The following is a 27,602-nucleotide window of genomic DNA, read 5'->3' on the forward strand; positions in this document are numbered from 1 at the left end:
CCTATCGGCTTTTTGGACCTCACAAATATAGTGGTGTTCGATATCTAACTTATTGTTAGTTTCCTATATGTTAGTGTAGCTAGGTCCTATAAAGATGTAACACTACCCTATAGAAGCCACTGGATAGGATGGGTCCTTTGTACATTGTCTTTACCATTTCAAGAACTTCCACCCCTCTGACATACCAGGTTGAGTGTAGCAACATACAGTATCACAGGAAATCACTGAAAGTAATACTTAGTACCCAATAGTAGTGCTTTATCGAAGAAAACAGGCACCAACCAGGTAGTAAAGGCAAACTTAATATATATTGTCACCCAATATAGTTGCTAACTAGGCAAGTGTGACATGGATTAACCACGATAATAACATCATTTAGCATACAAAATGATTAACAGTAAGAACTACTGTAAATATAAGATATTCTTTGGCATCAAGATCAGATCAATTACAGCAGTGAGCAGTAGAAAAGTTGAATCTACTGAGTGCTGGAACTATACTGCCAGAGTGCATTTATGGCAGCAATGCTAGTCCTAGATCGACTGGGCATGCATTGTCCAAAATAAAATGAGTATGGAAATGGTGGGGGCAGGGGAACAAAGGAGGCTTGCAGAATAATTATTACGGGACGGCAGCCCTTTGTGATGTTCTTCAGTGTCTATTATTGGTGCCCTTTAAGAGCGTTGGTGCATTCAACAACAGTCCCAGTTAACTTGCATGTTATATACTGTAGGTACAGTATAGTCTCAGCACAAGTGCAAGATAGATGTGATTCAGATGAGTTAAAGGATCGGTATAATGTGGTATAGGGTTGGTATAGGTACAGTCTAGGTTTGGAATACGTGTGCTATAGTGCGCAGCATGGGTGCTGTATGGATTGGGTACACTTGGTGACCTAATCTGAGTGGCTCAGTCCCTGCTAGCAGTATTAGCAATGGGCGAAAAGCCATCTCTCCAGTCCCTGGGATGCATTAGTACCCTCTCGCTGTAGAAGGTTGAGCCACCTCAGTCTCTCCCCAAAAGCCTCCGGTGATCATTGCTGGGATGCAGAGGGTGAGTGGTGCTGTAATGTGGGCAGTGCTGTGCTGCTCCTGGGTGTCCTCACTCCCAGTCTCAGATTTCCTCTGGTATGGTCTCCAGCTGGCAAACAAATATTCAGACAAAGTCACGCTCTCTAACTCCCTCAGTGCCAGGAGGAAGAACTTTTCCTGGGCAGTTTAATAAAAATCCTCTCTCCACTCCTCCTACTGCATTTTGGGATCTGTATATAACTATTATAGTGTAGCCATTATATAGCTGCTGTTTCAAACTACAACTCCCAGGATTCTCAGCACTCTGCAAAGTGGTCTATGGACTTTATTGGCTTTAGCTCTCCCCCTGCTGGCCGGAGAAGGATGGGGCAGCATAGCATCAGTATCTCAGCAGAGGTAGAGACAAAAAAGGGTGGTGCCTCAATCTCTAATATTGCTGTAGCATACCACCTGGCTGCAGAGATAACTCATTTGCCATGTAGTGCCCATTATAAAAAATATGACTAGAGTTGAGCATTGGATATGTATAAAAGGGCAGTTTCAGGTCAAATAATAACAGACTTATTATGTGTATTGCTGCTAGACCAGTGGACATCAACCTTGTCCTCAGGGTAGACTAACAGGCCAGGTTTGCAAGATAACTGGAATACATCACAGGTGATATCATTTGCTGCTCAGTGATTGCAGCATTCTAGTCATTGTTGTTCTGCCACTGACTTGTGCATTTTGGAAAAATAAGGATGTCACAGAGTTCAGTTCAGCTTCCTATCCTCTTTATTCAGTTTGGGGTTCACTGAACTTTATTATTGTCAATGTGCAAGTGTATCATGGTATTGAGTGAACTTGGAGGTTACAATTAAAGCATATGTCAAGGCAAAAAAAAACAAACATATTTAATAATCTCTGGAATACACTGAAATTCTTCCATGTTTTATCCCTTGTTTTAAACATGCTGCAAGTACAGAAATATCACCGTTGGCACACCATTTTTGTATGCTCCTTTAGGCCGGATTTACACTGGTGCACTGCGGTGTGGCTGCAGCGCAGGTATAACCATGGTACTCACGTGTTTTGCCCACGGTTTTAGCCGCAGTCCCATAACTTCTATTAGGTCGTGTGTCTTAGCTGCACTTTCTGAGAGAGCACCAAAGATTCAGCAGGCAGGACGTTTGGTGTGCTTTCAGAAAATGTGGAAAAAATGCACAACCTAATAGAACTTTATAAGGCCGCGGCTAAAAGGGCAGGTAAAACGCACAGAAAACATGGATATACCCGCACTGCTGCCCAACCACCACAGTACACCAGTGTGAACCCGGCCTTATTCCTTTTTGACATAATAACATAGCTCTGAATTCCAAAGCCTGTTGTGTCAGCCATGCCTACGTCATTTCTGATGGGTTACAATGGAACATAGACTACTCATTCCCATCTTCATAACCATGGCTTGTGCACAAGGCAGAGAGAACAGAAAGTTACCCACTTACATGATTTATGGCAAAATCCACAGGTATTTTTTGCACTTATAAAACAGATATTACAAGACACCATCAATGGTATATTTAGCAGACCAAAAGGAAGCAAATAAGTTCATTGTTAGAGTACAGATTAAAACCCAGAGATCCATTTTTAACCTTCTATACTTTCCTAAAAATAATTTACTGAGTACATAAAAACAAGATTATATTTGATTGTATGGTAAAGTATGAAATCATATCTGAGAAAAGGTTGACAAGCCTTATATGAATGCAATTCACTATTCATTCTGTCTATCCATGTCTCAGAATGACATTTACCAGACTGCTTAGTGCCATCAAAGGCAGCATTCATCAGAGAGTTTTAGTCTTCATTGATTTATTTTATTTAATGTGTACAGTGATCATTCACATAAATTATGAAACAAAAAAAAACTGCAGGCTGAGAAGCAAAAACAGTATGTTAACCCTGTAACTTTACAGGCATACATATAATATGCATTTGGGTAATGCATGAAATAGTTTCCAATGTGAACAGTATAAGAAGCTGCATATAATGGATTGGAGTACATCAAATACCATTATATTAAATATTAAAGGTAACATTTCCACCATTTATTTTATGTTTCTCTCTGTGATCCCATTGTGGATTTTTTTTTCTTTCTGTAAAACCAGGACAATACATGAAATGATTAGCACAGTTTTCAATGGGATAATAAGATGCAGACATCACTTAAAACATTGTCAGACCCACCCTATGGGATTGTGTATATAGGATTGTATTTTACCCCCCTTTTATTGGTTGAGTAAACCCTCACACTACTAAAAATTAATTTTTGTTTTTGTAAAGTGGAATTAAACTTTAAAAAAGTGCTTCTCCTTGCTTGTCATTGCTAATGTACATTAAGCCGTGCATGTACAGCTCAGTGTACATTTACGCCACCGCTCTGTGCCGCGATGTTGTGACTCCGGTGCACATTTGCAGTAGTAACATCATTGTTGCCTGGCTAGTCAAGTGATCGCAGTGTCCGGAAGAGAAAATGGAAGCACCGTAAAAAGTTGAGAGCACCAACATCACAGAGCTAGAAGGGATCGTTTGGCAGGCACATCTGCCATAATGTGCCAATGTGTGGTGCATACTAGACATGTGCATTTGTTTTCGTCCAAATGCATTTTCATCCGAATTTGGGGTATTTTCGTTATCGTTTTAACAAAGAATCCGAAATCCGAAAGATCCGACATAAAAAAATGCTTTATTTTCATTTTCGTTGCTACAACAGTTCGATATAGATAGGAGATTCGACATGACGCTGACAATAGCAATCTGTGTCTATCGAACCTGTGGTTGAATGTGCCTAACCTTACTCTATTAGTCCAAGATTATTCTACATAGAGAGGAAAGATTCGACATGGAGAGAAAAGATTCAACATTATAGAGACAGTGTTGGGGTAGACCATTCGACATGAACGACGGAGATTCGACGAAGCAGAAAAAAACATACAACCGTAGAATCTGTCATTGAAGGCTTAGCCCAGGTTCACACTGGGCTGCGGGAGTGAAGCCGATTTCACTCCCGCTGGCAGTCCCGATTTCGGCCGCGATTTCAGAGACATCTGTGCAGGTTTCTGCACAGATGTCAATGTAAATCGTGGCCCGAAATCGAAGAAAGTAGTACAGGAACTACTTTTTGAAATCAGTGCAGCGCCGCCGACTTGAGATGCGATTTGACATGTCAAATTGCATCTCAAATTGTACCAATGTGAACCAGGCCTTATGGTGTCTGTCGGAAGTTCTAAGAAGATTCGACAAGTAGCTAAACTGTACGACGCCGCAATCGTACATTTCCGGCCAAATGCTCGGCCCATAGGCTATAGAAAAATTCGAATGTTTGTTGACTAGTAATAATAATTTATAAATATAATTATTACTAGTGTCATACAACATTAGAATTCTTCTATAGCTTGTAGGCGGAACATTCGACTGGAAATGTACGATTCGACGTACAGTTTAGCTGCTCCGTCGAATCTTCTTAGAACATGCGACAGACACCATAAGCCTTCAATGACAGATTCGACCTTAATTAATTCGGATTTTTGGACGAATGCATTTTTTAACGAAACAAGATAAATAAAAACAAATTTCGGGAGCAACTAAATAAATGTATTTTTCGGCCAAAAACGAAATTCCGAAACAACATATTTCAATGTCTATTGCATACTAGTACAATATGGCATAAAGCACACAGGGGCCAGTTCAAACGAAATTTTAGACAGGTTTTAAATTATAGATGGACACTAAAATTATTGTTAGTGTAATGCCAGGTACACGTTTTTAATGACGTGAAAAATTTCTTTTTTTTTAATGTAATTAAAAAACGATCGTGTGTGGGCTCCAGAACATTTTTCGCGACGTAAAAAATGGGCATTAAAAATTTAGAACATGCTCTAAATTTTCGCGTCGTTTTTCACGTCGTGAAAATTTATCGTGTGTAGGCTTTAACGACGGGAAAAAAACATGCATGCTCAGAAGCAAGTTATGAGACGGGAGCACTCGTGGTAAAACGAGTGTTTGTAATAGAGATAGCACATTCGTCACGCTGTAACAGACTGAAAAGCACGAAGACTGAAAAGCGCGAATCGTCTCTCACCAAACTTTTACTAACACGAAAGCAGCTCAAAGGGTGGCGCGATCTGAATGAAACTTCCCCTTTATAGTGCCGTCGTATGTGTTGTACGTCACCGCGCTTTGCAATCGTGTGTAGGCAAGGCAGGCTTGACAAGCATCACGACGAAAAAAACGTCGTTTTTTCTAGACCATTAAAAATGGTCGTGTGTACGCGGCATAAGTCTTTTATGTGCAGTTTTACCTGACAGTAAAGAAAATAAAATAGTAATATTATGCTTTTATGTTTTTTCGTGTCCGGCCCCCCCGAGCCCCCATATAACTTACCTGAGCCCTGAATTTCCATGGACACGATCCCGCATCGCTCTCTCCACGGCTTCATGGCTCTTCATTGGATAGATTGATAGCAGCGCAGCCATTGGCTCTCACTGCTGTCAATTAAATCCAATGAGCGGCCACCGGGTGGCAGGGCCGAGTCATACACTCGGCGGCTATGGATGACGAGTGTATGTGACGGGAGTGCACCGCAAGGTAACTCCCTCGGGAGAGAGCTTCCAAGAGGGGGTTGTCTATTGCTGGGAGGAGCAGCGAGAGCCGCCGTGGGACCCCAGAACAGGAGGATTGGGGCCACTCTGTGCAAAACGAACTGCACAGTGGAGGTAAGTATGACATGTTTGTTATTTAAAAAAACCTTTACAATCACTTTTTAAACAATGTTGTTTTTTTATAAAATGAAAGATGGATACAGGATGGGTTTTCAAAGCTGTCTGTAACGTATTATTTGGGAGCACTTAAATATGTTTATAAAGTCTGTAAAGTGATTTGACCACTATTTGAAAATTAGCAGGGAGGCAAAAGTAAAAAAAAAAGGTTTAAAAGGGTAACTCCACTTCTGTGGGGGAAAAAAATTGAAAATAAAGAAAAAATAATATAATGCATATACAGTTGAACCTCGGACTACGAGCATAATCCGTTCCAGGAGTATGCTCATAATACAAAGTACTCGCATATGAAAGCGAGTTTTCCCATTAAAGTCAATGTAAAATAATTTGTTCCGCAATGACTTCAATGGGATGCAATACCGAATGTGGCCAGAGGTGGGGGGGGGGGCACCAGAAAGTGCCAAAAATGACCGAAAAGGCCGGATGTCACTTTGGCTTGTTTCCTTGCGCCCCCGTACCTCAGGCCAAATGAGGTACTGCAGGCCAATGTTCGGCTTTTCTCGGCTCCTGCGCCCCCGTACCTCAGGCCAAATGAGTTACTGCAGGCCTATTTTCGGCTCTGCTCGGCTTCTGCACCCCCATATCTCAGGCCAAATGAGGTACTGCAGGCCTATTTAGCTTGAATACTGCTCGTCTTGCGAGTCAACACTCGCAAACCGAGTCAGAATAAAAAATAAAAAAAAGTTGCTCGCAAATTAAAACACTCTCAAACCAAGTTACTCTTAAACCGAGGTTCCACTGTAATTGCGAAACTAATCATTTTGTAATCGAATGTTATTAAAAATTACCTTTCCTTTTCAATCTGCAGCCAATGTAGTTTTCTGAGAATACATTGCAATATGGCTATCTGGAGTTTTCTGTACACAAAATGTATACTGACCACTCCCCAGAAACATCAATTCCTGCTTGTGTGATTGGTTCACCAATTTTCCCAGAAGTCTGCCTAAGATACAAGTCAGATTTCAGGCATCCCTTGCAACAAAAATGTCATTTTTTGAGAGATACTTTCCACACCTAAAAGTTAATCATGAAACCACTCCCATTAGACTCATTTAGAACAGAGGCACAGACAAACACATGGATTTCTTCAGAATAACAAAAGGTAGGAATCTACAACAACGTTTGTTATAATCTTTGCAATGTACATTGATCAGCCAGAGTGTAATGTTTTTTTCTCAACAAAAGTGAAGTTACGCTTTAAGATTTTGGATTTTTTATTTTGTCTGTTGTACAAGCGTTGAATCTACAAATCCATGGCCAACCACCATTTGTAATTTTCAACTGGCTTATTTGAGTGGGAGAGCTGTTGAGTGGCAATTCATTTTTTTTCCTCTTAGCTCTCACATTCTAACACTTCTACTATTTATTCATTTTTTTGTAATTTATTACATTGAGAGACATGTACCAGCAGCGTACATCATTGTAGTTGATACATTGCAGGGCTGAGAATTTTTGTGACGTAAAGATTTTTAGGTAGATATGCACACTCAACGCTGGCTACTACTGGCAGGCACAAAATGGAGCATTCTGATATAGGCATCATGCTAAATGAGTTTGCTGCAATGTGTTGGAAGGTGAATGAAAGTTATTAAAGAATCCTCATGTAGGCAGAGGAAAGTGTGAATTTGTGGACAAGTCATCATTTAAGACTTTGCAATGACATCTAATGTAACTCTTGGATCGCTGTAACGGTGTGATGGGTAGTTTTTAGTTTAACAGGTGGTTAATAAAGAATACAATGATTTTGATGATGGTATGCAGATTTCTTAAAGTTTGGGAATTTACTGATCAAATGCGTAATATAGCAGGATATTTTTCTCCAAGATATTCCTTTAGTGTGATTTTCTGCCCGATTTCCACCAAGCATTTTGTGTCATCGCCGAAGAGGAGATCATGGTCTCCTGTGGACTCAAACATCTGAAATATGTGCCTTTGGAATGCATTTCTTCCATACAATGACTGCAGAGACACAACAATATGTAAAAGTGGGAATATCAATATGAAGACAGTATAATTTAAAATACACATCTTTTGTATCCTTGAATCCTATGGCTATGCATCACATACAAGCCTGGCACTGAACTAAGAGTAAAACCAGGTTAGTGGCTAAATCAAAACATAACAACATAGTAGCAGTAGTAATAATTAATACTAGTAGTGTTTTCTATGTATAAAAATTATGAAAGAACGTAGTCATAGTAATTTCTAAAAGTCTATGCCAAATATTACAAAAAAAAACAAATATACACAGGTCACCCATCACTAGATTGCAAGGTTGAAAAAAGGGACCCCAGTCATCTATGATCCCTTACACATATTTTTGTTTAGGTTAAAAAAAAAAAAAAGAGTATTCATGAACGGTATACCGTATTATCTAACTTCAACTTTTCACTAATATGTGAAAAGCTGCCTTAACTCTAATCACAAAAATAGTGTTTTTCTACCTTAATAAGACCAGGGCCCAGTAGAATTCTAACAAATCCTTTCTCTCTTCAACCGTAAAAACATTATACTCATACAGGGGAACTCTGTAGTAGACTTGGTGGCCTTATAGGAGATAAGATTTCTGGAGAGAGCTGGGGTCAACTGTGGGGGCTGGGATCTTTGAAGGGATCTGGCGGTCTCTTCAGAAAGCTGGGGGCTTTGCAGGGGCACTGGGGGGGGGGGGCAGAGGGCACTGCATGAAGTTGTGGGGCACAGTGGGACACTGCTGGATGTTGGAGTCACTATGGGAGACACTGCAGGGGGCTGGAGGCAGGGCTATCTTAATGCATTGGCATCCCTGGGCACGGCCCATGGGCCCAGGGTACTTGGGGGCCCCATGAAAATCTTGCATTACATCATACTTGAAAACTGTCCCGGATTTGATGGGACAGTCACGCTTTTTATTAAGCTGTCCTTTCCTCGACCTATTTCTAAATTTCTTTCCTCTTTGTCTACTTGCCCTTCTTCTGGGCCACTCAACCTAGCCATACCATTGATTCATTGGTACCCCGTTAGATTTGTATGTCAGTCGAGACTTCTGGGTATGGTACGAACCCCTTACTGTCTTGTTGCTACCTGCACTCCTGCCTTAGTTTTCTTTTTTTACTTCCCTGGGTCCTGGTCGCAGCAGGTTCCCATTGGGGCGTCCAGGCCGAGGGTAGCCTCTACCCGACGCAGGTGACCATTGTATACTTTTATTTGTACCACCAACGTGCCTATGAAGTAATCATTTGTACACACTTGTTTGTATGGTATGGAAATGTACATGTTTTACATTTTACAGATCGGGCTACTCTTTGTTGGGTGCTTGATCTGATGTCTTTTGTTTTCTGTTATACTTTCTGAGATTATAATAAATAATTATTGAACCTATTAAGCTGTCCTGGGATGGCCGTGTTCTGTGCAGCTTTCTGGAACCTGTACTGTGCTCTCCTGATCCCAGTATTGTGCCCTTCTGCCTCCCCCCCTGTACTGTGCCCTTTGTGTTGATTAGTCTTTCACTTATGGCATGTTTAATTGTCTAAAATCGAGTTTATTGAACGTACTAATAAATATATGTTTAGTTCTATCAACTATTTATACTTTTTCTTGGAAGCAGGTGCGTAAATTGGGGCAGGCTGGTAAGGGCGCCACTGCATTACTTTGCCCAGAGGCCCATGATGCTATTAACACAGCCCTGGCTGGAGGGGCTCTCAAGGAGCCTGTGGGATATTGAGGGGCATTGCAGGCCACTGTGGGAGGTTGGGTGGCACTGCAGGAGGTTAGGATATCTGCAGCTTATGAGGAAGGAGGCTGCGGCCCAGCAGTGGGCCACGGCCCAGTGGTTGGAAACCACTACTGTAAAGGAATACGTTTTAATAAACTAAAGACAATTGGGATTGCTAAATGCTGTTGGTTGTAGACATAATTTCCTAGTGCAGAACAAAACAATTAAGCTGATTCCTGATTGGATGCAGTAGACACCAGCTTTGATAAATCTAGCCTGAAGCTTGTCATAGCATATTCCTACCTGTTGATTTTTCAGAATTCCTGCAACAAAGTCCCCATTTTTAGGCAGAGTGAAAATAATGCCAGGTGGAAGCTCCGCAATATTGCACTTCTTGTATTCACTGACAGGGACACGTGAGCCATCAGGACACAACAACTCAAAATCGCCAGATTTCAGGTCTTTTGCCCAATTTTCAAGGTTATTACCTGGATAGCAAGAATATCATTAGCATATAAAGGCTAGAGATACTAGATATATACCCTAACTTAAAGAGGAACTGCAGTCTGCTCACATAATTTGTAATAAAAACATCTTTGCCATTATGAAGCTTCCCTCCAACCACTTTGCATATTATTTTCTATATACTGTGATTCTGTACTGGCCAATTATGCTGCAGAATTCTCCCTCGACTTAGTCTGGCTGCAACCATTTTAAATATGGGCAGCTGAAGCTGCTGCCTGTTCACTTCCTGAATTTACACAGAGGCACACATCCAGCTCTGCAGCTTACATTTGCCCTCTTATGACTAATCCCTCCTCCATTTCTGGAAAACTCTCACAAAAGGTGAGAGATGTGCATGATGCCATAAGCCTAGGCTTTTTACCAGACAAGAAACAGGACGTGGGCTGTATAAGGTATTTACTGGCAGAAAAAAAATATTTTACTATCCAAAGTTAAAGCAAGGGCAGAAGATTTAATAGAACAAAAAATGACTGAATGTTCACTTTAATGACATTCAATTTGCTATAGCACTGTGGGGTTGATTTACTAAAATAAGAGTGCAAAATCTGGTGCAGCTGTGCATAGAAACCATTCAGCTTCCAGATTTTTTGTCAAAGCTGATGTTAGAAGCTTATTGGCTACTATGCACAGCTGTACCAGATGTTGCACTTTCCAGTTTTATTAAATCAACACCTGTGTATACTAAAGCATTGCCATTTTTGTCGATAAAATACTTTTGTTGTATCTTGGTGCTGCTGATTATTTGCAGCCTTTCCGCAGCCAATTTCTGTCTACATTACCTCCAGCAAAGGGGTTGATATACTAAAAGGCAAAAAGACTGTGCACTTTCCAAAGTGCAGTTGCACTCTGCAAGTGCAGTTTCTCCAGAGTTTAGTAAATGAGGTAAAGCTTCACTTTGCAAAGAATACCCAATCACGTGCAATGAAAATTAAGAAGAAAAAAAAACAGCCTTTTTGCTTGCATATGATTGGATGATGGAAATCATAAGAGCTTTTCCTCATTTACTAAGCTCTGGAGCATTTGCTCTCGCAGAGTGCAACTGCACTTTACAAAGTGCATAGTCTACAGGCATGGGCGTCCGCTGAAATTTTTTCAGAGGGGGGCGCTTCCGCAGCGGTGATACACATTTAACCCTTTCTTCAAACGCTAGCAGGGGTTAAAAGCGTCCCACTAGCGGCTGAATAGCGCAGCTAAAACGATGGTAAAGCGGCGCTTTACCGATAACGCGGCCAGTCTGCAGTGTGAAATAGCTATTGAGATAATTCAGCTTCACTCCATGCCCATATAAATATAGCCTAGAGAATGTACAGACCCCCCTTCAGCACAGATCCCACCTTCAGCACAGACCCCTCCATTCAGCACAGACCCCCCATTCTGCACGGACCCCCTCCATTCAGCACAGATGGACCCCCCCTTCAGCACAGCCCCCCATTCCGCACAGACCCCTCCATTCAGCACAGACCCCCCCTTCAGCACAGATGGACCCCCATTCAGCACAGATGGACCTCCCCTCCCCCATCCCATTCAGTACCTCAGATCAGCCATCAGCATGGCTGGGTCACAGCAGGTTCCCTCCCCCTATGTACACATAAACACTGGAGGGGGAGGCAGCTTCACTCTGCTCGCTGTGTCTGTGTGACATCCTGCCCGAGACCACTCAGACAGCCCGCGGCCGCGAGACTCTTCAACACCTTCTTGATTTTCTAGGGGGGGTCAATTGCCCCCCCATTGCCCTATGGAGCGGACGCCCATGTCTACAGGCATACCCCGCTTTTAAGGAAACAATGGGGTTTATTTACTAAAGCTGGAAAGTGCAAAATCAGGCTCACTTCTGCATAGAAACCAATGAGCTTCCAGGTTTTATTACCAGGCTTAATTGAACAAGCTGGGGTTAGAGGCTCCTTGGTTTCTATGCAGAAGTGAGCCTGATTTTGCACTTTGCAGCGTTAGTAAATAAACCCCATTGTGTACTTATAAGTGGAGTATGCCTGCATTTTCCTTTAGTAAATCAACCCCAATGTCTGCATGACGTTTCTCCATGTCTGCAATTTGTAGTTGTAGTCTCCATTGGAAACCCATGTGTCAGGATGACAATGCAGGAGCATAATTTGGAGACAGGGACGCTCGACCCTCCATAACAGGGAGTACCTGAACAAGAACCTTCATGGCAGGATCACCATATAGCATTTTAATGAAAGCTGCGGATTAAAAAAATATATTCTCATGTTGTAGTGATTGGGTCTAATTTTAGATGGATAGGTAGTGTTATTGAAGAAATGGTCATGATCTCATTCATGCCTGATGTGCTGAAATTAATAAAGGTCACCAAGAAGAGGAGGAGGGAGCAAACAGCTTTAGACCGTGTGTGTTTGTGCATACTCCACAGAAAAGGTGGTCAACATAATAACAAGGTTGACCTCAACTCATCTAATAAAATGTCTGCATCATATTAAATATATAGAGTAGCCAAAGAATTATCACTTACCGTCTGTGTTCTCAAATACAGTACTATGCTTTGCAACAGCCACACCTCCCATTTCCACTAGACACCTAAAACCAATGCACACATTTTGCATTACAATAGGCTTTATATGTTTTTTTTTTTTCTTAAACAAAAGTTTTTATTGAACAGAAAAGAAAAGTCATTATTACATGCGGAAATGGTCATTGATTTTTCAACATGATATCTCTGTGTTAGACTGGGGGAAAATCTGGGAGTCCACCTCCAAAATCTCCCGATGTGTCACTCATAAAGAAACGGCATATAAAGTTTTATTACTCTGGTATAGAACCCCAGAAATTTTACATGCGCAGAAGTCGTCGGTCCCCAATCATTGTTGGAGATGTAAGAAAGCAGTTGGCTCCCTTTTTCATATATTCTGGGATTGCTCCCTGATCGGCCAGTTCTGGTCCCAGATTCAGTCACTCCTGGAGGTATTGTTTGAGGTCCCTGTTCCACTGAATCCCATGCATTACTTGCTCGGACTACCCTTCACAGGCTTAACCAAGCATAAGAGGAGGCTGATGGCATTTATATTATTGGCAGCTAAGCGAGCTATTCCCAGGATGTGACTTTCCACTTCCCCCCCTACATTCACACTGTTCCTCTCTATCATGGCGGAGATCCGCAGAATGGAACATCTAACCGCATTAGTTGATGATTCCCCTAAAAAAAATATCAAGATTTGCCAACTGTGGGATGACTAGGAGTCTGGTCCAGAGGTAGATAGCTCTAGTTGATAATTCGCTGCTGTATTGAATTTGTATATACTTGACTTCGGGTTCAGTGATGCCTTTGTAACGAAAAGGATGTTTTATTTTTTCATTTTGTTTTTGTTTATTTTGCTGTCCATCTTTAACGTACCGTTTGCTATTTGATAATGCTTACGTTCTTTTTGTGATATTTTCCTGTAACAGACAGTGTTTTCATCTGTTCTTTTGTTTTGTTGTTTTCTTTTTGTACTTTTTTCTTTTTTTTTTTACTTTGTACTACTTACTTGTATGTTGACATATGTACTGTATATGTTATATAAAAAACTTCAAAATAAACAATAAAAAAAAAAGAAAAGAAAACATATATGTTTAAAGGGGAGTTCCATCCATAAATATAACATTACATCAGTAGTTTTAAAAAAACTGATGCTTCATGATGCACACACTTAAGATGGCCCCAGTCAATTTCTATTTTATAAAGTGTCTAAATGCTGTAACAACCTAACAAAACGGACCTTAGTTTACAGACTAACTTTACTAGAATACATTAAGCTTGTGTATTACAGGGGTATTTATATTTAAAAAGTGAAATTGTGGCCGGAACTCCGCTTTAAAGTGTTTGTGACAAACATCTGGCAGAATATACAGCATCATATGCAGATATCACAAAACGTCATCTCTTTTCAATACATGCTATTATCATGAGACATTAAAACTGGTATCATCTTCCTTAGAGCATACATCATAGACTGTACTGTACTATTGCATTCTCCAATCCTCTCCCGCACACACAACAAGTGCGGAGACCAGGGGGGAGAGGAATTGCGACACACTTCTCCCCATTTAAACACAGGTTTCAGGAGCCTTAAGCCATCTATCCCAGATCTTGTCATACTTCGAGGGACATGCTCTATGTGAGTATATAAGTTTCTTCTAAGGCAGAGTATTATTAACTTCCACTATCCATGGTGAGAACGCTGGCAGGTTGGGCCTCATCCAAACTCTAGCAATAACTTTCCTTGCGGAAAACAGGGTTTCATTCAGGAATATTTTGGTAAATTTATCTAGCTCCGGTTCAGGGAATATACCCAGGAGACACGGCTTGGGCTGTAGTGTTACGACGGAGCCCATAGTATCAGGCATGAACCGTATCACCTGAGTCCAGAATGCCTGGATCTTGGAGCATTGCCACAGTAGGTGATAAAATGTACCTGTAGCTTGGTTACACATTGGGCAGTTGAAGGATTGGTCTTGTTTATACCTGGAGATTCTGAGCGGTGCGAGATATGATCGGTGCAGTATAAAGACCTGGTTAAGGCGGTCCGATAGCTTGGGAGAGACCAATTTACAGGTGTCACTCCACTCCTCATCTGCCACAAGCCACATCTCCCCTTCCCATCTATTTTTCAAGGCATATGCTGACGTGGTCACCTGGGGAAGTGATAGCATGCTATAGAATTGAGAAATATTTTTTTGGGGATCAGGGCATTTAATGGCTTTCATTAAGGGACAGTTGATAAGAGGGAGGTCAGCTGGAGAGAATTGTGTGCGAAAGGCGTGGCAGAGTTGTATGTATCTGAAGAACATTTGGTTTGGGAGTGCAAACTCAGATCTCAATCTGTCAAAAGTTTTTAATGTTCCATCGTGAGTAACATGTGACAGGTAAAATATACCTCTAGAACTCCACTCCTCACAGTCTGGGAGTGAGGGGAACTCTGGTAGAGCTGTATTATGCCACAAGGGAACATATTCATGAAGTATTGGTATGTTGAGCCTGGCTGAGACTGCAGCCCACACCCTTCTAAAATGATACAACAGGGACCTGCGATCGTTTGGCCTGCCTTCACTTCCTGCCCTCCCGACTATCGCCACAAAAGGATCCCCTGCGTTCTGCGACCACCCTGGGCACAGGAAATGAAGGAACCTATCTTTATCAGTCTTGTCAACATGGAAGAGCTGCCATAATTGGTCTGCCAGATAGTATAAATTAAAGTCGGGCAGAGGCGTGCTGGCAAGGTCAGTAGGGTTTTTAAGCTTGTGCCTACTGTTGCCCCATATAAATGGTTTTAGAATGGTTTCCATTGATTTGGAATACCTAAGCACCAAGTACAGGCTTTATAAGTTTATTAAAATATGAATTGTGTCTTGACATAAAAAATGGAGTTGGAATAATTGCTCAACAACCAAACACAAAACTCGTCCCTGTTTCATGTACATTTTATGCATGTCCTTGGGAAAAAATAGTTCTCTTTCCTGAGTAAACATTAATTCTAAACAATTTTCTAGCAGATAATACAGATATTATCCCATCTGTTCTCAGTCTCAGGCGTTCCTTGTTTACTGTATGCACTAACCATTATTGTGATGCTAAAATATATACCGTATTTATCGGCATATACCGTGCGCTAGCATATAGAGCGCACCCCAAGCTGAGAAGGGAAGTTTAGGGAAAAACTTACATTTTGGATGTCTTGCCCGGCATCCATCGGCGGCCTTGTCCGGCGTCCGTCTGCGGCCTTGCGCGGGGTCCATCCAGCCTTGTCGGTGTCCTTCTGCTGTCTTGCCCGGCGTCCATCCGCGGCCTTGTCCAGCGTCCGTCTGCGGCCTTGCGCGGGGTCCGTCGAGTCCATTGAGCCTTGTCCGGCATCCGTCTGCGGCTTTGGAGGTGCTCATCTGCACCTTGCCCGGGGTTGCAGCGTCGTGTGTTTGAATTTGGCACGCTATGCAGAGCCGGATTTCCTGCGCACTCGGCTTCTCTCAGCTCCTCTCGTGTGGCTGCGGGCGGAGCCGAGCGTGGCCGAGCCTAGCCGAGTGCGCAGCACACTCGGCTCGGCTCGGACAATGTCGGAGACAGCGGGGATCGGCGTATATCGCGCACCCACGATTTTCCCCTGATTTTAAGGGGAAAAAAGTGCGCGGTATACGCCGATAAATACGGTAATTTTCCCCTCTGAAGCGAAAATACACAATATCCAGTTTAGGTTTGAATAGGAAGTTCTAGTGAAAGTGTAATGGCTTAGCCACTGCATAGGAGGCTCCATAAACTTTTACTGTTGGTTTTATTTCAATTACCTAAAAGCTGCAGTAAAGTCTTGATCAGGGGCGGACTGACCATTGAGTCACTCGGGCACTGCCCGAGGGCCCCATGCCACTAGGGGGCCCCATCCGGGTTGCCAGGCTCAGTAAAACCAGGGACAGTATGTAAAAATCTGTGTTTTTTTTTAGATCTGTCCCTGATATGTCCGAAAATGACATGCTTTTAATGTGAATATCCCAAGATTTTAGCTGCCCGCCTCTGCACTACCTCCTGGCGTGGTGGTCATCTGTAAGCCAGAGGGGCCCCATAATCTTCTATTGCCCAGGGGCCACATGAGTTGTCAGTCCGCCCCTGGTCTTGATGATTCTCTTTATCTCCAGAAGTACAAACCATATGGGACTCAGTAGACAGTTTCTTCAGGTGATCATTTCTGTATAGTCTACAGAGATTTTCAGTGATGTCATAGGATGGAAAATCGATACCTATATATAGAGAGAGGTAACATTAGTAGTTGAATTTTGCCTAATGTTCATTTAAATGGCCCAGTTCTTTAGGCTTCTATGCCACTTACAGATCAGGCTATAGACACTCCAACTAAAGCTAATCAAAGATCACAGATTTTTTCATGAAATGATATGTCAATAAATATTGATTTTATTCATGTATTAATTGATAATTTCAGAATTTCTTCATAAGCACGAGCGGGAAGGTTAATAATGAAGTAATACATTTCACTCTTAGCATGGTACGCACCGCATATATATCCGGAGATTCATAGATTCCAACTATAGTAGTGCTTCATAACGCTCCACACTCCACTATCACAGTGCTGGCTTGGCTCATCTTTACTGAAACAATCAACTGCATCATAAGCTCTTCTTGTTCCCTAAGGCTGGGATCACACCTATACGAATTGAATGCGCATTTCCCCGCATTCAATTCGCATAGCAGGGGAATGTGACTGGCTCCCTATGGAGCCGGTTTACATATCTCCGCAGCGTGTCCAGTGTGGTGTGCTGGAAAAACGTGTGCCTTTTTTGGTGCATTTTAGGTTCGATTTCAGCCCACAATTCGGGCTGAAATCGGACCTGAACCGGTGAACCAGCACGCACCGGACCCCTGCTGTGTGCCGCTTGCAGCGGCGGTGTGAACCCGGCCTTAAGGATTAGCCCACACTTTTGACAGTGTTTTGTGGTACACTTAAATTTAGGGTAAAGCATGAAGCATGGTGGCATGCATTACCCCAAAAACCCAAACCTCCCCCTGAATCACGGGGTGCTTTTTAATGCAGTAATCTGTACGTTTTTCAAGCAAATCATCCAGGTCTGGGATCATAAACAAATTGCAGGCACAGTGTCCCCTCTGCCACTGTGCCTGCAATCTCTTCTCTCTCTCCCCATTCTGTAGTTCAAGCGTCATTTCCTCCAGCTGTTCCAGTAGGCCAGTATGGACAAATCTCAGTCTTGGTCTGTGTTAGAGAAATATGGCCTCTCAATTTCTAGTTGAAGTGGTTCTAAAGGCAGGACATTTTTATTGTTTAACCTAATATTAAGTGCTGTGCACCAGTGGGGTCTATAGACACACAGCATGGCTCGACCTGCCCCCACTCAAGCACAGCGCTAGAAAAAGCTTGCAAGCGCACTCCCATAGTTAGCAGCTTCCCATGGTGTCACAATGAGAAGAAGAAGAGGAGCTGAGACCACCGGCAGGGGACCTGAGAAGAGGAGGTTAAGGCCCCCTCTGTGCAATGCAATTGCAAAGAGCAGGCAAGTACAACATCTTTATTATTTTACTTTCATTTTAAACCTTTTGTTTAGGAAGTAGCACATCTCTACCTCTGATCGTTCCCTGTTACCCCCTAGGGATCTCAATCTGGTCCTCTAGACAGAAGAACTTATTTATTTCACAATTTTTTTCTACATACTGTCACCAGTACAGTACAGTACCATCATATGACGAATCTGGCGGTAATCAGGGACACTGGTGACAGTATGTTGTAAAAAATGTATTCCTTAAAAATAAATAAATAAAAAAACACATTATTTAGATTTTTTTGGGCATTTAAAAAAAAAATCATACTTTCATCAGAGTAGTAACATTGAACTACTCTGAGGGGGTGATAAGGAATTCTTTTAATTTTTTTAACACTTTTGTTTGCTGTTACAATGAAGATCATAGGGTTACATTCATGACAGCTGTGATCACTCGTGATCTGTGATTGGTTACAGCTAACCACATGGTAAAGGGTGCAGTGATTGACCCAGGTATCATGTAATTCCTGTGAGCCAAATACAGCATAGGAAACACAGCTGTTCTGAATGAATTCATTCATAACAACTTTGTTGACATTGATCATGTGATCACACAGCGAACCCGGTACTGGGAACCGCAAGTCGATGTGTCCAGGGGATAAAGCAGTTGCAAGGGGAGCGCAGACAGATGGGGTACATGTACGTGATTCACCCTACCTGTGCCACCCACCTGCAGTAAGTACTGTGGGTGGTCAGCCAGGCTATACTCAGGATAATGTCCTTTCTTTCTCATGTCCTACTCCAAAACATCCTAGGGAAATTTCTTTCCACTGTTGTGCAGCTCTCAGTTATGCCCTCTTTTAGGAAGTTGGATTCCCTCTTTTTTATTCCTGAAGGTTCCCGTTAAGGTCTCCTTGTCTCTCACTCCTCCATTGCCTATAGTTTGAAGGCTAGGTTTCTTCCCTTCCCTGTTAAAACGGCTGTAAGGGTAATTTTTTTCTTTTATGAAAATAATATACTCACCTGCTCTGTGCAATGGTATTGTGGCACCAAACCTCCTTTTCTGGGGACCCCCACCAGCTCTGTCAGCTCCTTTTCTTCTGTGTCTGCCCTCATAGCAAATGACTTGCAATGGGGCAAATGTTAGGGCTTACTCCTGAGTCGAGCTGTGTGCATCCAGATACACACAAAGTGCAGCTTAGCCCTGCCCCCGCTCCCACCTCACAAGACTTGATTGACAGCAGCAGGAGCCAATGGTTCTCGTTGCTGCTCTGTGTCCTGTGAGGAGAGGAACACAAACCAGCACCGCTGTAGATAAGTAGATGAGCACTGGATCAGGATAGGACTCAGGTTAGAATTAGGGAGGTGACTCAGTGATACAAGTAGTGGGACATGTTTTACCTGAATGTAGGGAATGAATTAAAGTTGTTGTAAACCTCAGTTGTGAGATCTGAACAAAGCACATATACAGTATCTGTAGTGTTTACTTGTCTATCTCCAAAACTCTAAGTGTGGTTTCTCTCTGGTGCTTCATTTCTTTGTTATCAGCATGTCTCACATCGTAGAAATTTTCCCAACACATGAGATACATTTTTGACGGGAAGGGAGCTTAGCACACAGCTTGTTTATTCAGAACACAGCTCTGTATCCTTCTTTGATTCCTGTGCAGTGAAGGGGGTGTGTTCCTTTCCTCCAATCAGCTCTCACACACTGTAAGCTCTCCACCCCCTTCTCTCTGCTCATGACAGATGCAGAAGGATTTTATAACAATTCACTTTTGAAGGGATGTAGAGAAGAGAAGACTGCAAATAAACAAGTAAAAAGTATGTAGAAGGATTTGTTTAAATTCTGTATATCATCTGAAGCTATTCACTTCACTGGGTATATGAGAGGGTTTACAACCACTTTAATGTAACAATTATTTTGGTTTTATAACCACTTTAAGGCACATTGTACCAGATCTATCAGTGCTTTCTGGGCTTTTTCAGCTTCTAACATATGTTTCTCAGATTTGAAAGGTGGCCACCTGGGCTTCTGTTCAAACATTTTTTTGGTGGATGTTCAAGTTTCCACTGATGACAGTTCCAGGCGTACGGTGCTACAAGTTGCTGTTTGAGTCTGTCAAGCCCTTCTTGACCTGTTGTTACAAAGACCTGTTAGCGCTGTTTGCTGTGTTGCCCACCCCTTGGATTAACTGACCCTGGCCATCCCAGACAACATGATTTAAAGAAGCCCATGTCCTGTACTATACCATCAGGAAAACAGGATTTCTGACTTGCCAGTAAAATCTGTTTTCTGGAGTACAGTACAGGACACAGGACCCTCCCACCTGTTCTTAATGATCTCCTATTTGCTTGCTACAAAACTGAGGGTAACTGGGAGTGGAAGGGGTTATACAGGGGGGTGTCCCTGCAGCCTTCCTTTTTGCCAGTGTCCTGTCACCTGAATCTAGTAGTGATTTCAAGAAGCTTGTCCCTTGTACTGGACTCCAGGAAATGGATTTTACTGCTAAGTCAAAAAAAAAGTCTTTCCTTAAATGGATGTAACTACAGTGATGCTTTTTAAACTATCCATGACACAGGTTGGGGGGAAAAGGCACATTTCTAAAATCATTGCTTACATTTATTGTTCATAGAATCCTGCCTCTATTGCAGCATGTGGAAATGTCTAAATTGGTGTTAGTATTTTGAACACCCAAAGCTCAAAAAACAAGTGTAGGTAATTCTCAGAGCTGGGATATTACCTCTAAGAGCGTCCCATGATATGTCTGTGTTCTTTTTCATTACGACTGCAACAATGTAGTAAGTGTCCTTCAGGAGATCATCTATTGAGCAATGGTTATTAATATAGTTATTAATGCAGAGAAATCATAAACAAGATTAGTCTTTAAATGCTCACACCTAATCCTACTGTATATACAATATACCGGTATGTATTATATATATATATAATAATAAATATATATATTATATATATATATATTTATTTATATGATCAATTACACACATATAATGGCATTTCATCAAGATGAACTCTCAAGGTCTCAACCAAAAAAAGAAAATGAATATTTTAATAAACAAAATACCACCAACCAACATTCGCTAGCTCACTGACCTAATCTAACCCCAACCCCTCACATCCAGGTTATATTAGGCTGGTAGGATAGGAAGGGTGGACTACAGTGATAGCCTTCTATAGTCTTTGCCTTAAATCTCCTCCAGTGTTGGTCGGTCGGTGGAATATGGTGAGGTACCTGTTGTGTACCTAAAGTTGGCCATAGATGGGTAGAACGTCAAATAAAAAGTCTTGGGGAAAGAAGGTTCTTAGAAAGTTTGTTTATTTTTCTAATCATTAGTGGGTCAAATTGATGTTTGTTTTCAACAACATTGATGAGAACATTTAAAGGAGCAAGATGGAAAAAAAACTTGAGTATCTGAATTTGTAACAGTGTATGTGGTTTTTGTTTGGTAAAATCCATTAATTCCAAAATCAAATGTTAAAAGAAAATGAAATCTTTAGAATGCCAAGCAAAGATTCTGAGAATGTTCTGAGAATATTCATACGATTTGTTTCCCCCTAATGCCGCGTACACACCGTTTTTCATGACGAGAAAAATGCAATTTTTTAAATTGGTCATTAAAAATAATCATGTGTGGGCTCCAGAGCATTTTTCTCGACGTAAAAATTGGGAATTAAAAATTTAGAACATGCTCTATTTTTTCTCGTCGTTTTTCACGTTGTCGTTTTTCTTGTTGTGAAAAACAGTCGTGTGTAGGCTTTAACGACGGGGGAAAAAACGCACATGCTCAGAAAAAGTTATGAGCTCGAGCAGTTTTTATCACGATCGTGTGTATGCAAGGCAGGCTTGAGAGGAATCACGTTGAGAAAAACTTTGTTTTTTTCCATGACATGAATAACAGTCATGTGTACGCGGCATAGGAGTTTTCCTAATGCTGACCGCTTACAGCTGTTAGGATGAGAATAATTGTATGAATAGTAGTATGAAAATTCTTTGTACATTCGATGAATGGGTGAATGTTGTTAAAAATTTCATCTACTTTTAACATTTAATTTAAAAATGAATGTCATTGCTAAACAAAAAACACATACACTGTATGAAAATTAGTTTAATCAAGAGAAGTTTTCTCTTGTGTTCCTTCAAATTTTCCCATCACTGTGTCAATATCGAATGTCGATTTGACCCCACTAACGATTAGAACATTGAACTAATGTTCTTAAAATACATTTTTTAAACAAAAATCTATACGTGTATGTCCAGCGTGAGAATTTTAATTTGAAATTCTATCCATCTATGGCGAGCTTAAGAGTGCACTCTGTATAATGCAGCAGAGAACAAACCATCCTCACTCCCCTTCCAATTTTTTTCCACCTTCATTAGAATTAATGGAACTTCACTTTTCAGAGCCCCAAAGCACACATATCAAAAATCACATTTGTAAAGTATAACGCTGTACTTTAAAAATGCATTGGAGGATTTTTTTTTTTGTTTTAAAGGCAGCAGTATGTCCGCTGTTAACACATACCACTGCTTTACAAATCAGCTTAGTGAAGGAGTATGAGCCCTTTCAAATTTATGAGGACTCTGGAGGTGAGGAGGTAGAGGAGGGTAGGTAAAAACTAGAGAAGATCGCCTCTTTCAAAGTTAAAGGAACACTAAAGGTTCGTTTTTTATTAGATCAATTGATTGCTGTAAGCAAGAGCATTTAAATATCACTTACCTCGTTTTTCCTTTTGACCTCCAAAATACAGTAATCCAGGTTTGAAAATGCCATTTCCTGTCTCTCCCCTTCTTGCTTTCCACCAGCATCTGAGCTGTTTTGCATGGTGGAAAGCAGAATGTGCTCACCCCCTCCCTATGACTACAGCCCTGCGTGAAGATGCTCTCTTATCCCTCACAGGCATGGAGGCTAAGCCTAATGGGAACTGTAGTTCCCATTAGGCCGTGATGTAGCAAGAATGAATGCGCAACGCAAACCAGGAAGTCAGTGAGAATAATGATTCAGGAGTGACGGAGGTGAATAAAACAGCTCAATTTCAACAGGTATCAAACTATATATTTATATAGTTATAATGCAAAACATTACTTTTTACTTTATCAGCTACTGTCAGACTTTAATTTAAGAGGAAAATATTTTTGTCTTTACAACCCCTTTAAGTAAGTACCTGTGTGGTCAGGATGTTAGATAAGGTTAGGCAGCAAGCAAGGGAAGGCTGGTGACTTTGTGTATAGAAGTAAAGTTGTCTTTAATCTTTGTTTTAATTACTTAGCCTGATCCAGCAAGATTCTCACACTTTCTTTATTATATTGTGTTGTACTGTGCTGGTGGCTTTCCTTTAAAATTAGTTTAAAAATACCTGATAACCTGATTAAATAATTCACATACAAGGAGTAACACACATTCCTCTTTGCATGTCCATATTCAATCAGAGTCCCACCAAACTTTTTAAACTATTTGGAATGGAGTGTATTTTTATTTGAAATTATTTTGGAAAATGACTATAGGACCAACACTAAACTAAAGCAAGAGTGGCTTGAATAAACATCTTTAAATACTTACCGTATATACTCGAGTATAAGCCGACCCGAAAATAAGCAGAGACACCTAATTTTTTTTTTTTTTCCATAAAAGATTTTTATTTATGCAAAACAGATCATGAGATACATGACAAGGTAATTATCACAAGACAGAAAAACATGAAGACTGCATAATACAAAACACCACAGAAAGGCATCAATCAACGTGTGTAAACCATGAATGAGGCATAGAAGGTTAAATAAGCAGAAGAGGGCGGAGGATCTTAATTCTCTGTTTTCCCTTCCCCCCGCACCCCTCCCCGCCAAGCGCAGGAAGGGGAGGTGATGTAAGGCCTCATTCTCGGTCAAAATTCAAAGGGTGTCATATCATGTAAGTAATGGGGGCAAGTGAAGGAAAGGACGGAAAGGAAAGAAAGGAAGGGATGGGGGAGGGAGGGGGGAGAAGAGAAGTGAAAGGGGGTAAATAAAGCCAAAGCAAAAGCGCAGAGGGGAAAGAACAGGGAGAGAGGGAATGAGGGAGTGGGTCCACGCCTGCCCTCCCCCCCACACCGTCGGGAGGAGGGAACTCCCTCAACTCCGTCGGCTCAAGAGACATACTGTCGGTAGCGATCAGTGGTAACAAAATGGTTCCAGCAAGCCCAAGTAAAGGAGAATTTCTGCACTCTATCCTGGGAAATGTGAATCAGCTCCTCCATTTCTTTTATCAGAGAGATCCGGGCCAGCCATTCTCTTATTGTCGGGACATCTGTAGAGCGCCAATGTCTGGGAATGCAAACTCTGGCAGCATTGACCATGTGCATGGCCAGGGACTTGAAATAATCTTTTTTGGGAATCGATGAATGATGCAGAAGGAATTGAGAAGGAGTGTAATCCAGGGTGTAGGTGGTGACATGTGAGATGAGGTCGTGGACCTCCCTCCAGAAAGGCTGGAGGGCGCCACAATCCCACCACACATGGAGCATAGTCCCCACACCCCTACCACATCTCCAGCAAGTGTCGGGGATATTAGGGGAAAATTTATGAAGGCGCGACGGGGTTCTGTACCATTTGGTAAGCACTTTGTAACCGTTCTCTTGAACAGCCACGTTCGCAGAGCCTTTATGGGCGAATTCGGAAATAGTGTGCCAGTCCTCAGCTGACAGGGAGGCCTGAAGGTCCTTGTTCCATGCGAGCTGCGGCGAGGATGGTGTTTGCGGCTGGCCTTCCATTAAGATGGTATACAAAAGAGAGATCAGGTGTCTTTGCGGCGTTTTGCGATGGCACAGAGACTCGAAGGGCGTGAGTTGTCGTGTCCAAAGCGATTGGTCCGCCACGGACGCGAGAAAATGTCGAATCTGTCTGTAGGTCCAGAACGAAAATGAGGATGTCTTAGAGCTGGCTTTCAAGGCTTCAAATGACAGAGGTCTCCCAGCGGAGAAAAATTGAAGGGCCAGTATGTCCTCAAAGGGCCATTCCTGACTCAAAAAATCCACCGACACGCCAGGTGGGAAATCTAGATTCCCCCGCAGGGACGTCAGAGGGTTCGGTTGGGAGGACGGGGGACCTAACGTTAAAGCTTTCTTGAAGACTAGAAGTGAAGGGTAAATGAATGGATGAGTCTGTGAAGATTGGGGCCAATTCCTGGGAGGTAGCCATGGGAGTAGGTGTAGGGGGCTTGGAGAGAAGCTTCTCTCCAGGAGGACCCATAGCTTCCTTGAGGCGTGGATATTCCAGTCAGCTATCCTCGTGAGATGGCATGCACTATGGTACTTCTGAAGATCTGGGAGGCCAATGCCCCCTCTGGATTTAGGTAAAGTGAGTCTGGAGTACTTTATTCGTGGCTGGGACCCCCTCCAGAGGAAGGTTGAGCATGCCTTTCTATATGATGTGAAGAATCCCGAAGGCAAGGAGATGGGTATGGATTGTAGCAGGTAGAGTAAGCGTGGCAGAATTATCATTTTAATCAGGGCCGAACAACCAAACCAAGAGACATTCAGACCCATCCAATCTCTAAGGCATGATTGAGCTTTAAGAAGGGCTGGGTGGAAATTCTTTGTGTACAGGTCCGCCAGGTTGGGGGGTATTTGAATACCAAGATAAGTGAGGGAGTCCTGAGTCCATCTAAAGGGGAAAAATTCCTGACAGTGCGACACTTCCATGGAGGGAAGGGAGACGTTAAGCGCTTGAGACGTCGTATGGTTAATTTTTAGATTTGAGAGGGAGCCAAAATGATCTAGGTCTTTAAGGAGATTGGGAAGGGAGATCCTGGGGGAGCGCAAGGACAGAAGAACATCGTCTGCAAAGGCAGCCACCTTGAACTCCCTCCCCCCCACATTGATCCCCAAAATATCTGGGTTGTATCTCAGCCTATTGAGAAGGGGCTCCAGTGTAAGAATGTATATCAAAGGCGACAGGGGGCAGCCCTGTCGCGTCCCGTTGTTAATGGGAAAGACGTTCGACAGGTGGCCATTGACTTTAACCGCGGCCGAAGGACCCGCATACAGGGCCAAGATATGCGACAACAAGCGGGGCCCCAGGCCCAAAGCTACTAGCACCTCCTGCATGTAGTCCCAGGCCACTCTGTCGAACGCCTTTTCAGCATCGAGAGAAAGAAAAAATCCTTGGGTCCTTGAAGACGTGAGCCAATGGTGTAAATTCAGAGTACGGATGGTGTTGTCCCTGGCCTCCCATCCAGGGACAAAACCCACCTGATCTAATGAGATAATACCCGGGATTAGGGGCGCCACCCTATTTGCAAGGATTTTCGCGTATATTTTTATGTCCACATTTAGGAGCGAAATCGGACGGTAGCTGGCCACTGCAGAGGGGTCCTTACCCTCCTTTGGGATCACCGTTATGTGGGCTGTCAGCATGCTGCCGGGCTTAATCTGGGGGTCGGACAGGGCATTAAATAAGTTCAGGAGCTTGGAGGTGAGTACCCTGCCAAAAGACTTGTAGTACTGCAGGGAGAAGCCGTCCGGGCCCAGGGACTTCCCAGGCTTCATTTGTTTCACAGCCATCTCCACTTCCGCGGCTGTCATGGGGCTTTCCAGGGCGAGCGACTTTTGTGGGGAAATTGGGTTGGGGCCATATCGGGAAAGAAAGTCCTTAATCTGCGATCTCCTCGAAGAGATCTTGGACTGAGAGCGAGCTTGGGGAATGAGATTATACAGCTTAAAATAAAAATCTTCGAATTCCTTAGCAATGTCTCCGTTCTTAACTAGCCGGGTACCACCTCGGCCTTGAATGTGGTGAATTGTGGAAGCAGGCTTAGAGTTTTGTACCGAGCGCGCCAAAAGGCGCCCACTCTTGTTGCCCTGTTCGTAGAAGATCCTCTGCCCGAGAATATACCGCCTCTTAGCGCGTTTGCCCAGCTCCTCCATAAGAGAAGTCCTAGCTTGTGTCAAGTCTTGTAGGGTGGCCTGGGCATGGGACTTCTTGTGTGATGCTTCGAGCGACTTAATCGTCGCCATAAGGGAGTTTACGTGTTCCTGGCGTTGTTTCTTGGCTTTCGTAGCCAGGGCGATCAGCTCCCCCCGAATGACGCACTTGTGCGCCTCCCAAAGGGAAACAGGGGAGACCTCCGGGCTAGAATTCTCCCTGAAGTACTGTTGGATGCGCGTGCAGATTTGGTCAGTAACAGATAGATCCTTAAGCAAGGAAGAATTCAGACGCCAAGTCTTAGTTCTAGAGGACGTTTCGGGAAAAGTTAAGGTAACACTAATCGGGTGATGGTCCGATAAAAACATCGGTTCGATTGTGGAATTCTGGAGGTAAGTCAGGTCCGATTGAGAGAGGAAAAAGTAATCGATCCTAGAGTACTTTTGGTGGGGGGCCGAAAAAAAGGTATAGTCCCTATCCGAGGGATACAGCATGCGCCAGACATCATGCAGGGACAGATTCTGTAGGCGTAGGTTGATTTGCCTCAATGCTTAATAGGTCAAGGTGGAGGTGCTGGTGGAGGAGTCCAGCAGGGGATTCAGGGGGACATTGAAGTCCCC

General features: G+C 42.6%; 1 protein-coding gene across 1 annotated transcript in view; it reads right to left on the reverse strand.

The window, feature by feature from the left end:
* Positions 1–7,044: 7,044 nt before the first annotated feature.
* The window catches only part of LOC120936433 (serotransferrin-B-like), a 31,731-nt gene continuing 11,173 nt past the window's right edge, over positions 7,045–27,602 (reverse strand). The window contains exons 5-10 of the mRNA XM_040348752.1: positions 20,809–20,889; positions 16,677–16,796; positions 16,350–16,374; positions 12,550–12,614; positions 9,843–10,027; positions 7,045–7,807 (exon numbers count right to left, since the gene is read on the reverse strand). Of these exons, the coding sequence (XP_040204686.1) occupies positions 7,637–7,807; positions 9,843–10,027; positions 12,550–12,614; positions 16,350–16,374; positions 16,677–16,796; positions 20,809–20,889 (647 nt within the window). The 3' untranslated portion in view covers positions 7,045–7,636. The remainder of the gene's footprint in view (positions 7,808–9,842; positions 10,028–12,549; positions 12,615–16,349; positions 16,375–16,676; positions 16,797–20,808; positions 20,890–27,602) is intronic.

Source organism: Rana temporaria, chromosome 4 (genome assembly GCF_905171775.1).
Source record: "Rana temporaria chromosome 4, aRanTem1.1, whole genome shotgun sequence".
In the NCBI taxonomy this organism is placed as follows: Eukaryota; Metazoa; Chordata; class Amphibia; order Anura; family Ranidae; genus Rana; species Rana temporaria.